This window comes from Lolium perenne, chromosome 7, assembly GCF_019359855.2.
Source record: "Lolium perenne isolate Kyuss_39 chromosome 7, Kyuss_2.0, whole genome shotgun sequence".
Classification (NCBI taxonomy): Eukaryota; Viridiplantae; Streptophyta; class Magnoliopsida; order Poales; family Poaceae; genus Lolium; species Lolium perenne.
Window position 1 is genome coordinate 293,529,399 of NC_067250.2, and position 16,326 is coordinate 293,545,724.

A 16,326-nucleotide genomic window follows, 5' to 3' on the forward strand; every position below is an offset into this window, starting at 1 on the left:
ATTATAGATACGTTGGAGACGTATCATGGGGCTGCATATTCAAACGTGCAGGATTTTATGAGGAGAAGTACGAGGTAGGATCTCGAGTCTACATTCCAACATGACTGCCTGTGGCACATGAAGATGATGAAGGCTCATTGATGATTTACTTTCCGCTGTATATGCTCTGGATATTGCTGAGCTAGTCCATGTGACTATGCAATTTGTAAGGTTTTACTTTACCCTTTGGATCAACAATGTAGTAACTTGATACTATTGCAATGATTACTATATTTTGTAATGTGTGTGCTATCAGTGATCCCGGGAATAGCACTATACACAGGTGTCTTACCTTTATTAAAAGGTAGGGTGCTACAGAATGGTATCAGAGCATAGTGTTGCCTGTAGGATCGAGACCCTAGGTTTGGATTAGAAATACGAAGACCCTAGGATGAAAGTTTTATCTAATCCTGTTTCAATTAAAAATATGTTTGGATTTTGAACCTCTTGTATTCTCATCTACTCCATCTTCAAAATTGTTTTCCTCTCACCTTAGATGACCCACTTCATGAAAACCAACAAGGACCGATGATGACCTTGTGTCTGGAGTGAAGGACTGCTGCTTCATGTGACATTCTTCGACTTTGCTAGAAGTGTTGCATGGGAGACCGACGAAGAACTTGAAGAAAGACTTTGATGCAGATGCACAGTACATGAAGATACACCGAAGGAGTAGAACAGACTCTTGAAACATACAAAGCAGAAATAGACTTGACCACCATTAGCTCTCTTTTGTTGAAACAACGCTAGCATTAGAAAGTATTGATCTTACCAAATTGAGGTATGACCATACTAGTTATTTTGTGTTTGAAAAATGTTGTTTGATGCTTGTTAGATATTGTTTGTAAGATGTTTTGTCTTGATGTGAGGTGTTTGGGTAGGAAATCTTCTTTAGATCTTTCTATCTATTCTCATCTATACCCAACCCAAAGAATATTTCTCGGCAACTCGCCATGAAGAGAACAGTAGTGAAACTAACCTTGATGTTCCTATCAAGATGAAGAGCATAGAGTGTGAGATACGCAAAACCCTAGTTAGGGATCGATAGAAATGTTTTCAAAACAGATCAATAATGGGGATTGAAACATTGATTCAATTCTCCATGGAAGTTTTTGTCAAACTTGTGAGGTTGACCACGAGTTAGAATACGAGATGTACCAAACTGTAAACAAGGAAATGATTGGGTGCGACATGGATTGGCCCCCATGACGACTACTCATACTGTTCGCCCTTTTTATGAGGAATGGTAAATCTAGAGAGACGTACCTACAAGAGAGACGTCGCTGTTAAGCCTGAACCATAGGGTGAATAGATATTATGACCTTATAGTAGGCAAGTGCTGCCGAACGTAGGACTACGGTGAGAATGAACACCTAACTACCGGATGAAGATAGTGGAAGACCGTCGAAGACACCAATAAACAAAGATGAGGAAAGTCGTGAAGTCACCACATCTTGGTCTCCTAATTGACCCAAGGAGTGACCATCAGTGTCAGAAGTAGTTTCACAACCAACCATTTGGATTAGAAGCCTTACTATGAAAAACAAAACCTATTCGACTCACATTGGAGAGATAAGTTGTTCACTATATGTGAATAAACATACGCCTAGTGAACATTAACTCAGAAACCCTAGATGTTTTCCAAAGATGACCCAAGGTCAAGTCATATCATCGAATGTGCCAAGTCATATTCAATATGAGCTTAGCCTAAACCAAAGACCTAAGACTACCTAACAAAAGTTTCTTTTAAGGGTGGTAGAAGCCATGCCCTTGGATTATGGATTTACATCGGATGCTGCACGGGATGGTGTTTTGGAGAAGGTATCATAAGGAGTTCCCCATGACCAAGTGTACTTTAGTAAAGGATAATACCCATGGGATGATTACCCATAAATGGATGGACACAGTTGATGATATGACCGCATATAGTTTAGTGTCAAGTTTTCAAAGCCCAAGATTAACTTCCGAAATCTCCTCGAAGATATTCGAAAAAGAAGCAATAGTGAATATGAACCTTCTAGAAGACCTGAGCTTAGAACCTTATCTTTCTAAACTTTCTCAAATCTCGAGGACGAGATTTCTTTTAAGGGTGGTAGTCTGTCACATCCCGAAATTTTCTAAATTTTGGAATGTCAAATAAAAATAAATTTAATGCTTGATTGTTTGAACTTGATTGAAAATTCACAAAGAATTAAAACTTTTTGAAGTTATTTAAAAGTTTTTTTCCAAAATGAGGTTTACAAAGACTTTTGGTTTTAAAGTATTTTAAAAATCAAACATAACCTTGCTTTCAAAGTTTTCAAAAACCTTAATGGATTTGTATTTTAGAAAACAGTACCCTAGGAAAGTTTTCATAAATTATTTTTTTTGAAATATTTTCCAACAACTCTATTTTGTTCGGAGATTTTGAAATTTATAAAATATTTTATTTGAGAAAACACTAAATCCTAAAATGGCACTGTAACCACATAGACATGTATGTCAAATTTTGGTTTTATAAAGTTTATATTTTTGTTCCAAATTTGATCTCATATTAAAGGATTTTTCATGATGAATCCAACGGTACCTTATTTGCGGTTTTCTGATTTTCTTTGAAGCCTCAAAGTGTATTTTCAATTTCTGGAAAACAAAAAAAAAGAACGCAGCCAGGCCGAGCGGCCCAGCAGCTGCCCCGGCCCAGCTCCCTCCGCTCCGCCCCGCCCCCAGGCCACCCGGCCGATCCGGCCCAAGCCGCTGGCCAGCGCCCACGCGCGAGGCACCAGCGCCCAGGCCGCACGCATCCGACGCGCCGCCGCCAAGCTTTTTAGTCCCACCTCGCCCATGTAGAAAATATTCCTCAAGCCGAGACACTATATAAAGACCACCATGGGGCAGCCATCAAGCACATCAGCCGCCCGGCGCCTCTCTTTCTCCCCACGCGTCTCTCTTTTCTTCTCTGGCAACGCAGCTGTTTGCGACGCAACATCCGCAATTTGGGAAACGCCGCGACTTGACGCATCCCTTTCCCGACTTCGCAATTTTATTTCTTTAGATTTACACATCTGTGTTTAGAATAGTGATTCTTCCCGTTAAGTTTGTAATTAGATCCTCTACAACTTTCATGTAGGAAGTTTTTCTATTCGAGCAACTTGTTCGGACAACTTTTCGTACACCATTAGAATTATGACCACTTATGTCTAGTTTTGTAAAATCTATATCTTAAGTTCTACACGTTGGATTTCGACAAACCCTATACCGTCGGAATCAGCAAATCACGTAGATCATCTTAGACATATTGCGTGGCAGTTTCGCTCACTTTATTTCCGTGATACCGCTTTGATCCGCAACATCATCTATAAAATAAATCCTACAAACTTTTTTCGAGAGATTTTTTTGGCGATACGTTTGTAATGAAATTCTCTACAACTTTCGTGTAGAAAGTTCTTTCATCCGAAAAACTTCTTCTAGTAACTTTTCATGAGAAGTGTAGTACTATAACTGGTTTCGACATAGTTCCTTTAGCCAAAATGATCTTTATGATCATACCCATCTTCCAGGACTAGTTATAATTCTTTATCATGTTCACAGACAATGCATAGCTTACCCCTGATTGTCTAGTTCATATTATTCAAATAACAATTGAGTTATTTGAGTAAAGTGTGACATGTCCTAGTTTAGATTTTTACCTTGATTTAGTAGGGTAGAGATACTCTACCCCATACCACATGTGTTGAACTCTGGTTAAACAAGAGGCTCCGCGAACCAAATCCCAATATCATTCCTATCCAACCCCATGCCATTCAACCCTTCCACTTAGTTCGAACTATTCAACTTTCAAATGAGTTATTTGAGTAGTTCAATATATCATTAGTTCATATCCAATGCTATGTGTGACCTTGTGCTACTCTGATAAGTGTTGTCACACTATGTCAATTGCATAAGCCTTGTTTTACAATATTCCATCCAATAGCACCATCGTCCAAAATATTTGAATCACTTTGCAAATATTTAAATTCAAATATGAGAATTTGAGTATATGTCCATTATCGATTTCTATAATCCTTCCTCAACATGATTCTTTTGTGAAGGTGAAACTTATGATCACATCCACACACCAATACCACTAGACACTCTACCTTGAATCAATATCTTGTCTATCTAAATTGTTTTTCGTTCATTCCTTTGACTAGTTTAAAACTATTCAACTTACAAATGAGTAATTTGAGTAATTCCATATATCATTAGTTGATACCCAAATCTATGTGTAACCCATACTATCTTAGTAAGTGTTGTCACACTTTACTAAACGATATTTTGAGTTGCGCCATTTTGAGACTCATGTGATTTATCACATGGATCATTCCAATTTTCCCATTCTTGAGTAGCAAACAACAATTGACCATAGGTTCTTGTCAATCATTTTCTTCTGAGTACTTAACTTGGATAATCATTTTCTTTCCAAGTATTTGACACATTCATTCAATATCGTCGATTCATATCTTGTAAGCCAAACCTCATGCCATACCTTAGTACCATAGAGCGATTTACGATTGTTGTCTTGTTTGATTTTGATGTTGTTGTTGAATGGTGTGTTTATGTTATGCTATATTCTATGTTATAGTTGTACGAAGAGGCACGTATTTTGATTAAGAGAAGTGAACGCGCTTCGACTACCAAAAAGGCAAGTGACACTCAATTCCTACCTATTTTGTTATGCATTAGTGTTTTTCAAACTAGTATGCATGGTAGGATTTTGGTTTCGAAAGTTATGCTATGCTTATCAATCCTAGTAGTGTGTAGCCACCACGAACCCTTGCTAGCATTCATAGTTTGCCTAGCAATAACAAAATGCCATTGCTGTTTTGATTATTTTGGATTGTGAGTATTGGGAATTAAAATTAACAACCCTAAATGAAACACCTGGGTGGATTGGTAATTGCTTGGTGGGCGGCTACTCAGGGCCACATTGTGGTTGTCGTCGCTTGAGGGTACGTGGCTACTCAGGGCCACATTGTGGTTGTCGTCGCCTGAGGGTACGTGGTTACTCAGGGCCACATTATGGTTGTCTTCGCCTGAGGGTGCGCAAATGTTGAGTGGCTACTCAGGGCCACATGACTCCTGTCTAGTACTTGTCATGTGGTTGTCGTCGCCTGAGAGTGAACTTGTGGTTGGCCACTCAGGATTAAAGAGATTATTATGTCGTCCATGTTTAGATAGCTTCCAGTGCAGCCTTATGGTATTATGGGCTCTGCCGGGATTAAGTAAGTTGCGAGGTCCAACTTGTTTGCTAGACATGATGATGTGGCTGCAGCCAAACGGGAACGGGTCTAGCTAGTATGGTTGAAACCTTCTTCTGAAAGATCTTGTCTCATTTCTTCTCTTGGGAAGGGTGGGTCGTAAGGTGAAAGTGCACAACCTCTCGATAGTAAAACCTAAGATCTTAGCCGTGTCCCCGGTTATGGACAATTTGAGCTTTCTAGGCAGGGAATGTACGGAGGAATCTCATCACCTTTTCTGAATGTATTTAAAATTTGATCAACTTTGTAAAACGCATGGGAGATGTAACCATGTGATTATTCTAAAACCCATGGTGGATTTCACCATGGTGTGATTTCATAATGTCATTCAAAGGATTTCAAAATGTTTTGTTTTGAAATAAAATGTAGGATAAACTTGGCTTTATGCAAATTTGCCTAAACTCCACTTGACAGATATCATGTAGATAGTCATGCCCAAAACTGCCACCATATAAGTGTCATTTGCCAGTACATCATTGTACTGACCTCCATTCGTGGGGCTGCATATTCAAACGTGCAGGATTTTATGAGGAGAAGTACGAGGTAGGATCTCGAGTCTACATTCCAACATGACTGCCTGTGGCACATGAAGATGATGAAGGCTCATTGATGATTTACTTTCCGCTGTATATGCTCTGGATATTGCTGAGCTAGTCCATGTGACTATGCAATTTGTAAGGTTTTACTTTACCCTTTGGATCAACAATGTAGTAACTTGATACTATTGCAATGATTACTATATTTTGTAATGTGTGTGCTATCAGTGATCCCGGGAATAGCACTATACACAGGTGTCTTACCTTTATTAAAAGGTAGGGTGCTACATCCATGGTATGTGAAATGTTGGAAGGCGCCCGAGGATTCGGTTAGCCATGGCTTGTGAAAGCAAAAGGTTGAGAGGAGTGTCATCTATAAATAGAACTAAAATACATGTGTAAACAAAAGAGAAGAGGGATGATCTACCTTGCTAGTAGAGATAACGTCCTTCATGGAAGCTGCTCTTTGAAAGTCTGTTTGACAAGGGGGTTAGAGTGCCCACTACCATTCGTTGACAACAACAAATACCTCTCAAAACTTTATTTTTATGCTCTCTTTATGATTTCAAAACTTAAAAAGCTCTAGCACATGATTTAATCCCTACTTCTCTCTGCGAAGGGCCTTTCTTTTACTTTATGTTGAGTCAGTTTACCTACTCCTTTCTATCTTAGAAGCAAACACTTGTGTCAACTTTGTGTGCATCATTTCTTATGTGCTTGCTTATTGCACTCATCATATTACTTTGTGTTGACAATTATCCATGAGATATACATGTTGAAAGTTGAAAGCAATTGCTGAAACTTAAATCTTCCTTTGTGTTGCTTCAAAACCTTTTATTAAGAATCTATTGCTTTATGAGTTAACTCTTATGCAAGACTTTTTGATGCTTGTCTTGAAAGTACTATTCATGAAAAGTTTTTGCTATATGATTCAGTTGTTTAGTCATTATCTTTTTGTTAGCAAACTATAGACCATTGCTTTGAGTCACTTCATTCATCTCATATGCTTTACAATAGTATTGATCAAGATTATGTTGGTAGCATGTCACTTCAGCAATTATTCTTTTTATCGTTTACCTACTCGAGGGCGAGTAGGAACTAAGCTTGGGGATGCTTGATACGTCTCCAACGTATCTATAATTTCTGATGTTCCATGCTTATATTATACCAATTGCTACATGTTTTATATACACTTTATATCATTTTTATGCATTTTCCGGGACTAACCTATTAACAAGATGTCAAGTGCCGTTCTGTCGTGCTGTTTTTGGTTCCAGAAAATTACTTCTGCGAATATTCTCGGAATTGCGCGAAACAAAAGGCCACGTCCCTATTTTTCCAGAAGCTTCACGGAGTCCGAAGGAAAGACGAAGGGGGGCCACGAGCTGGCCACCTCATAGGGTGGCGCGGCCCCACCTTCTGCCGCGCCGCCAGGTGGGGTGGGCCCCTCGGGACTCCACCGACGCCGCCCCTTTGCCTATATATTGCCCCAGACGCGAAAACCCTAAAGAATCCAGTCATATTCCACGAAGAGTTCCGCAGCGCCGCCGCCATCGACGACAAGTTTCAGGGGACATAAGTCTCTGTTCCGGCACCCTGCCGGGACGGGGAATTGCCCCCGGAGTCATCTCCATCGACACCACCGCCATCTTCATCGCCGCTGCCGACTCCCATGATGAGAAGGGAGTAGTTCTCCCCCGAGGCTGAGGGCTCTACCGGTAGCTATGTGGTTCATATCTCTCTCTCTCATGGTGTGATCTTTATGTGATCATGAGCTTTGTAATCTAGTTGAATATGTAGATGTTACTCTTGTCCATTATGCACTCTAGAGGTTACTTTAATATGAACTCCGGAGTCACTCTCCACGGTGTGATGGTGACAGTGTGCGCATTGTGTGTGATTCCTTTGTGACGTTGTGGAGCTTGTTTACTCTGGCTTGAGGTGTGCTTTTGCAGCCCTACACAATGAATGGTGTTTGTTATCCAACAAGAGAGTGTTTGAGAGTAGCATTTATTTATTCAATTATGTGATCATTGTTGAGAGTGTCCACTAGTGAAATTATGATCCCTATGCCTTGTTTCTAAGCATTGAAACACCGTTTCCAACAAGTTCTGCTACATGTTCGCTTGCTGCCATTTTTATTTCAGATTGCAATTGCTACTTATAATCATCCATATTACTTGTATTTCACTATCTCTTCGCCGAACTAGTGCACCTATACATCTGACAAGTGTATTAGGTGTGTTGGGGACACAAGAGACTTCTTGTATCTTAATTGCAGGGTTGCTTGAGAGGGATATCTTTGACCTCTCCCTCCCTGAGTTCGATAAACCTTGGGTGATTCACTTAAGAGAAACTTGCTGCTGTTCTACGAACCTCTGCTCTTGGAGGCCCAACACTGTCTACAGGAATAGAAACGTGTATAGACATCACCCATGGCAGGAACGCTCCAGTTCGAAGCGAGCGTAGCACTTGCTTAAGGTGTAGAATAGGGTCTCCCTCCCTATTCGGGCGATCACTAAAGTACATCGGGGCTGGATGGCCTGAAAATCCTAGGGCTGGCTGGGCCGGTGCGCGTTCGGCGGTGGTACACGCTTATCGCTGGTGGGGTGGAATCCCCTTCCTAGTAATCATCAGCGGTGGCCAGTGGCCCTCCTAGCGCTCGATGTTGATGGTCGCTGCCCTCCCGTGACGTGCAATCTGAGAGTGAGAGAGATGGGGGAGAATGGGTGGACGGGAGGCACAAAAAGAGAGAATTAGTGGACCCGAAGCACATGTGACAAGATAAGAAAAAGGGATAAGAATTGGTCATTGAGCCTGACGCGATGGCTTTTCATCAATCATGGCGCACCGCTGCACCAAAGCGAACGCTTGCGGCACCTCCCAACATTAAAAAGCTACCTGCTTGGAACCCATTATCGCAGATGGAGGCCACACACAACCTTGTGAGCACTTCCTATTTGGAAATCCCAACTAAAGAGTAGGACAACCCATAAATCAAATATCTGCTCGTCACATATGAGAACCAACTGATAAGAGGAGAAATCATGCATAATGCAGGTATGGTTACAAGACAAAGACGGTCAACCTTCATGACTTGACATGATTGATAGCTTTAATTCAGATGATAGAGAGCAACGGAAGCGGAAGGGGAGACGGCGAAGGGGAGAGGCGCTCGCTTTGGTGCCAGTAGCACAATAGAGAGGAGCCGCTTTCTCGAAGAAGAAAAAAGACAAAGAAACCACATAAATCCCGGGCCTCGCATACAAAGTATAGGCCACGCAGTTCACACATCTCGATCTGGTTCACCGAAGGTGGCCTTCGAGTAGCATCTTAGAGACGTACGACACATCATATATGTGGCATGCCGCACGCGGTATGGGCTAGCCCAGTCAGGCGCAGCCTCTTTATTTTTCTGTTTTCTTATTTTTTATTCTTTTTTTCATCATTTTTTCTTTTTAAGATGTAAAAATATTAGGATTAGAAAAAATATCAAGATTTTGAAAAATGTTCATATTTAATTTTTTTTGAAAAATCAATTTTTGAAAAACGTTCAATCTCAAAAAAGATTTTTAAAAAGTTCAAACTTTTAAAAAAATCAATCTATTTTTTCAAAAAAATTAAAAATCCAAATTTTGGAAAATTGTTGAATCTCCGAAAATGTCCGATCTCGAAAAACATTCCATTTTTCAAAATAAAGTTTAAAAATGTTTAATTTTGAAAATGTTCAAAGTTCGTGTTTTTTATAAAATACCTAGATTCTTGAAAGTTTTGCTTTTTATAAAATGTTTAGGGTTGGGTGGTTAGGAGGGTGGTGTACCTAGCCCAGCAGAGTTCAAACCACAGGTTTGACATCTGTTGTCTCATAAAGACGGAATATTCATTCAGTGTGAGGCGACGTTCTCGTCGATGGCGAGGCGACTGTGGTGACTTCATCAATTTCAAGATCCAATCCGCCGGCTCAGTCTTTCGAAGATGCTCATGGGATAGGCTGTGCGTGTGTGCGTTCATAGGGATAAGTGTATACGCGTGTATATAGGCGCTTGCGTTTATACTATGTTCCTAAAAAAACAAAACAAAAACAAAACAGAAGCAACAAAAATGAAAAATAAAAAATACGAAAAACAGAAACCGGGCTTGCCCAACCCGGGGTGTTCGGTGGGTGATACACACCGAGGAGGTCGACATATAGGACCCTCGAGACATATGGCTGGAAAAAGCAAGTTAGCGTGGTTAAAATGGTCCATTTGAATATTTCGTGATCCGCAACAGTTGAAGCCACCTGATGACATATCCTTATTTTTTTTAAACGGAGGCAAAAGCTTTACCTCGTCTATTAATTAAAAAGAGATGCTCAGTTTTTAGGAGAAAACCTATAACAACAGAGCCAAGTCCACACAAACAACATACCCGCACACACACACAAACAAGACACTCCAACACCGCGACACTAACAACACTCAAACATGACACTCCAACATCGAGCCGTAAAAAACATGCTACGACAAAGGGGGACCCATCAGCCGACTGCGGATCCAGGGTAGGCAATAGCCAAGGTTGCGAGAAAATTGCAAACTTCTCTAGCGACGATCGCTCCGGGCACCGCTGACAACAATCCAGACTTCGGAACCATTAGGAACCACCTGCCTGTCGAACTCCGGCGAGAGGGATATTGCAGTGTTAACAACATCACACTTCTCAAAGCCAAGACACGACGGAGAAGCCACACCCGAGGACTCATGTGAGCCGGGCCTCACTTCCTCGACAAAAGGAGGCGTAACCACACCACCACATAACTCCATGAGCTCACGCAAGATCTGCATGATCGGGGTCGTGATCACCGAGCTCGCCCTAGCTCGAGGAGAGAAACAACCATGAAGGCCCACTCCGCTCTCGCCCACTTTGCCAACAACAGGCAGAACCAAAGGATGGGTAGGTGTCTGGGAGAGCCTACCCAACACAGCTTCCACCCGCTCCAGAAAGCCCCCAATCGCAAGCATCCAACCGTGCAAGGAGTCAACAACCTCGTGAATAGGACGGATGGCCTCCTAAAAGAACTCAGCTTGCACCTCCAAATCGGATTTTGTATCCGCTGAGGCCAAAGTGCTAACGGGAGCAGCAACAACTGACACCCAGGATCGACGACGAGGCATGACGGACGGGAGCAAAATCTCAACTTGGGCCCGGCAAGGAGCATTCGCCTGACGGGACGACGATGAGACATGGCCTGCCAACCAACTGAGAGGACGCCAACCGTTACGGTAGACACGCGCCCGATGACCGTTCTCGAGGCATCGAGAGCACCTGATGGGATTACAGCAAACCGTAGCGCGGTGACCAGGAGCAAGACACCTGCAACCTCTACCCTTGAGCCAAGCATGAACAGGAGGGCGAGCGAAAGACCGGGCTGGTAGAACCGGGCGGCGAAGGCCACGCCGCGGCAACACCTCCTTCCAACCAACACAATCGCCCGTCACATAATCCACCTCCACGCCAGAATATGGACTCATGAGATTGGACCACGGTAGACCAGCACTTGTAAAAATTATTAGTGCGTACAGTGCGATTGGACGACGGTAGACCAGTTTGAGCCTAGACCCTAGCTTTGGGATTGACCTACTGACGCCTCTTCAGTGGCGGAATTAGCCGGGCAATAAGGCTAGCTTGAGAGGAACGAACCACACCGAGAACCGTTTCAGCCTTGGATATGGCATTTTCTTGGGCCAAACGTTCATCCCACTGACCGAGTCAAGACTCTAGAACTATAGTTCAGTTTTGCTCTGGACACCAACCTAGCTAATTCCCATTTGCACATCCTGATGCCTGCCATGCCGACTCAACTAACGATAGATTAGGTTGAACTGCACGTGTTTTGTCTCGTGGCATGGAATCCTCCAAAGACGTATACTACTACTTTGGTGTGCGTAACTATATATATGCACTACATTGAAATGGAATGCTAGTAGAGTGTATGGGCTTAATATCAGAGGACCACATGGATATGTGTAACGTGCTTGACAAATTATGATATTGCATCACCGATAAAAAAAGAGAGAATGGCCAATATACCACTAGCTGAAACCAAAAGTTCCAAAATACCACTGAAGGAACCAAACTTGCCAAAATACCACTACAATCTAGTTTTTGATTCCAAAATACCACAAGGTAGTAACTGAGAGTAACACTCAAACAAAATGACTGTTCTGCCCTTACCTCTTCTCACTTCAGCAACATTTAAATAAAGTTTTAGAAATATTTTGACAAGATTTACGGAATCCATCAACTTTGACAGGAAGAGTTATGTACAGGAAAAGTTAATTACTGCTGAAAATTTAACAAGCATGCTCGAAATCGTAACTTGTGTGCATACATCAGACATCATTGGAATTGGGAAGCCCCTATCATGTGCGTATTAATTCATCTCCGTGTACAGTATTCACAATTGACTACATACACCGATACCCAGCAATTAACTGAAGCGCTATTTCTCTGCAATTTCCTTTGCTCCCTGCTCCTCGTAGTTTACACGAATCAATGAGGGATGGACCGTGGCGGAGGAAGCTAGCAAGCACGCAACGGCTGAGCAGCAGTGGAGGAGAAGCGCAGGGGCGCGACGGCCGAGCAAACGCGGGTCGCGGCGGAGCAAGCTGGGCAAGGATGCAGCGGCCGAGCAGGGATAGGCCGAGCCAGAGCGAGAGAATCAGAGGAGAAAGGCCCGCTGGGAGGCGCCATCGCCGGCGCGGATAAGCCGCGGTCGGGCGCGCCGCCTTGTCTCCGGGAGAAATCAGGGATGGGAACAGAGACGATGATTGGTCAGGAGTACGTTTAGAGGAGGGTAGTTTTGGCATTCTACAAAACCTGACAATAGTTTTGCAGTTTGACTAACGGGAATAGGTTCACATCTCACGGCGATGGTATTTTGGCAATAAAAACGTAAACGGTAGTGCTATATTGGCTACATTGGTTTTGAGAGTGGTATTTTGGAATTTTTGGTTTTCACTAGTGGTATTGTGGCAATTATCTCATAAAAAAATACAGTGCATGCACATGGAAACAAGTAAGAGCCATGTGCCCGAATGATGCATACAACCTTTTCTCATAAAGAAATGAGATACTCCCTACTTGCCACAATGTATTGCATCTATGATTTTTCAAAAGACAAATAATGCAAGGTTCAACTATGTTTATCGAGAAAATTATCTATATCTGTAATTCCAAATGCATCATATGAAATATACAGCATCATGAATCTAATGATATTGACTTGCTACTCTAGATGTTTATATTTTTCTTTACATACTTGGTCAAATTTTACATCGTTTTATTTTAAAAAAAAAACTTATATCCACTACATTGAGCCAAAGAGGTAATATGGGACCTTCTGATCGATTTGATTGCTATTATTTTAATATTCCTTCCGGTCTCTAATAAGTGTTAGGGTTTTAGTCCATTTTAGTTCAAATTTGAAATAAAATCCTGACACTTTTTATGTATCGGACAGACTACCAATTAAGCATGTTCATGTGTACAGTAAGAGTTGCCTTAAAAAAGTAAATACTCAATGTGCATTCCCTAACAAAGTGCTCAACAATGCAGATTTTATTTTTGGAAATTACGTATAGGCCGGTACAAAAGTTAAATATAGGAAACTTTCATTCATTGATACCGCGCTACAGAAACAAAAGTACATGTTCTTTTTTTTTTTTTTGGAAAAAGCAGACTATGCCAATACATGATCCCTTATACCATACGAGATGGTTCAGTGCAACATTTCATTGCACATGAACAAGTAGGACTTCAGAAGTACGTTTGATGCACATCAGACAAAACCTTAGGCCCCGTTTGGATATGGAGTATTTCCAAAATATTTTTGAAATACCATGGTTTCTAGAAAAACTTCAGTTTTAAATACTTTGACGTATTTGGCTACACTAAAGTACCACTTTTTTTTTTTCCAAAACCATGGTTTGACAAAAACGCAGTATCTATGTCTAGGCATTGAAACCATGGTTTACGAATACTTCGATTTAACTGAAACGGAGCTGCCGTACTGAGCCTAAATGTGTGATAAACTGTTTTGCAGAGTCTAGGAAAACAAGTTCAACAACACAAGTGATGACACGACAAAAAAGAAGCATCGGACGAAAAGCATGTTCAACACAAACTGAAACACAAGATGACTGAGTTCCAGCTGCATGATGTTGTACAATCTATTTCCTATTTAATAAAAAAAAATACGCTAGCAGATTGTAACTAGGAAAAAAACAGCAGCTTAGATTCATACTCACCTTAGAGAACAGTGGGAGTACAGCAGTTCTGTTTTTGTAACCACAGGCTCCAACTGCCTTTTCGTAGAAAAACAAACAGCTTTGCCAATGTTCTAGTGATCATCAGAGGTTCAGAGATGGCAAATCACAACAAAAAAAAAAGTTCATATCCTTTGACTTCCCTCACAAGTCACAAAAGACACAGAATCGCACAAACATCAGCCGCAAGACATGATAAAGTTAGAAACTCCCACATATAATAGAAGTCATGAAACTTAAATACTTGATAAAAAAAGATAGCTTTTCAAAGCATGTGCCATCATGCGACTTCCTTAATCATCAGCCCTTCAGTGCCTCCTTAGTAAGCGGATTATTAAGCCTGCTTGAACCTGGACTACTTAGGCAATGTTAGCTTCATTCTCGTAAGATTGGGTGTAATCCACACGGGAGCAGGCCAGTTGGACCAAAGCTGAGGAGACACAAGGTCGTCATTGCTATTACTTCCCAAGTCAAGTACTCCTATATCACGCCAAATATTTTTAAATCGTGAAATAGCCTTACTATCGTCAGTAAAGTAGGCATGATTTCCCTTGAGAGCAGGATATTCTTTGGCACTCAGGCAAAGTGAATGGTTATGCCCAAGAAACAGCACGTGGTCAGGTAAGCCATCGATTTCCGCAAGTCTCATTGTGCCGACATCAAGTTTGTGTAATTTCATTCCCGCAGCATTCAGAACACGTAATTCAGAATCCACAATGTCTCTTGATCTTGAAACAAGCAGCATATCCCCTCATGGAGCCTGAACAATGTACATGAGGTCACATATGCCTAAATCCTTCTCATCCAGACAACTGATAATCTTCATTTTAATAGCAGGACCAGTAAGATCGAAGGCTTGGATCTCTCCCTTTGAAGTCACTGCGTACAAAAGTCCATCCTTGTAATTGCAGTCATGATAGAGCCTGTGTGGTGGCAGCCAGGTCCATTTATCATCCCCTACTCTTGCAAATGAGAGCTGATCGATTGGCCGGTGGATGAGCGCGACGATGTAGCTTCCTGTTGTTGTATCATAAAACACAAACGCCTTGAAGTGGAGGAAGTTCCTTAGCTCACAACGATCAGATGTCCACGGCATGAGGAAACCTTCATATCTAATGTCACTGATTTCATACTGGTAGACAGCGCCCCGGTCGTCGTGGATGGGCTTCACGTGCTCGATGGTGGTCACCGGAGGGAGAGCAATCTGTTCACCGGTGATAGGATTGGTGAGGAGCATTTCAGATCTCTCGTCGACGGTAACCAGGAAGCCGAGCGAGGACCCAATGATGAACCGGCGGCGGATCGGCGGGTCCGGCAGTGTCAACCTGTAGACCCGCTTCTCCATGAGGCTGTAGAGGCACGCAACATTCTCGCCGGCGGATTCACAGGTGTAGAGCAGGCACGGCGTCTGGGACTGCTTATGCTTGCCGAGGTCGCGCAGGGTGACGTAGGCTGAGCGCCATGACGTGCACACGGCGCCGGCGCGCACGAGGTCAGGGATCTCGAGGGTGCCGAAGACGGTCATCAGGGTGTCCTCCGGTAGCTCCGGCGATGGCTCGGCCGGTAAGCTGGGCGGAAGAGACCTAGCAGATTAGAAAAATAAAACTTTGGCAACTAAAGAGGGGATCCTAGAGGAAGAACACTCACCGGAAGGCGTCGACGCGAGTGGACTGGCTGGGGATCGAGGGGGAGGAGCCGGCGGCGTATCCCGCGAGCGGACGGTTCCGCGGCAGCGATTCGATCGCTCTGCGTTCATGGCCGGGAGAGAGGGGCGGTGGTTCCGAGGGATCCATCTGGAGGCTTCGCGCTGCAGTCACCTCCGGTGGCGGCGGGGGCAGGGCGCCGGCGACTCGGCCGGTCGGCCCTGGTGGTTTGGAGATTTGGACCAGGTGTTGGTGTGCCCGACTCGGTGGTTTGGAGATTTTTTGGAGAGTATGGTAATTGGTAAATAAAACTAGAGAATCAATTGGTGATAGATGGTGGAAAAGGCGTGAAATTCTACATGCATCGAACAAAGATAACCATGTGAAGTAAAAAAATGCAACAAGTACTTACATATACTCATTCCGTCTGAATATATAACTATCTTAATTTTATCTACACACGGATGTATCTAGACTAGACAAATCTTAGTCATAGGTATATCCGTATCTACAGAAAGTTAAGACG

The 16,326-nt window shown here is 42.6% G+C and overlaps 1 protein-coding gene across 1 annotated transcript; it reads right to left on the reverse strand.

Moving 5' to 3' along the window:
• Positions 1-14,267: 14,267 nt before the first annotated feature.
• On the reverse strand, positions 14,268-16,096 carry LOC127312221 (putative F-box protein At2g33190). Its single transcript, XM_051342690.1, is given in 2 exon segments — positions 14,268-15,725; positions 15,805-16,096. Coding segments are annotated over 2 exon segments (1,359 nt in total). The 5' UTR covers positions 15,951-16,096; the 3' UTR covers positions 14,268-14,512.
• Between the last annotated feature and the right edge of the window lie 230 nt (positions 16,097-16,326).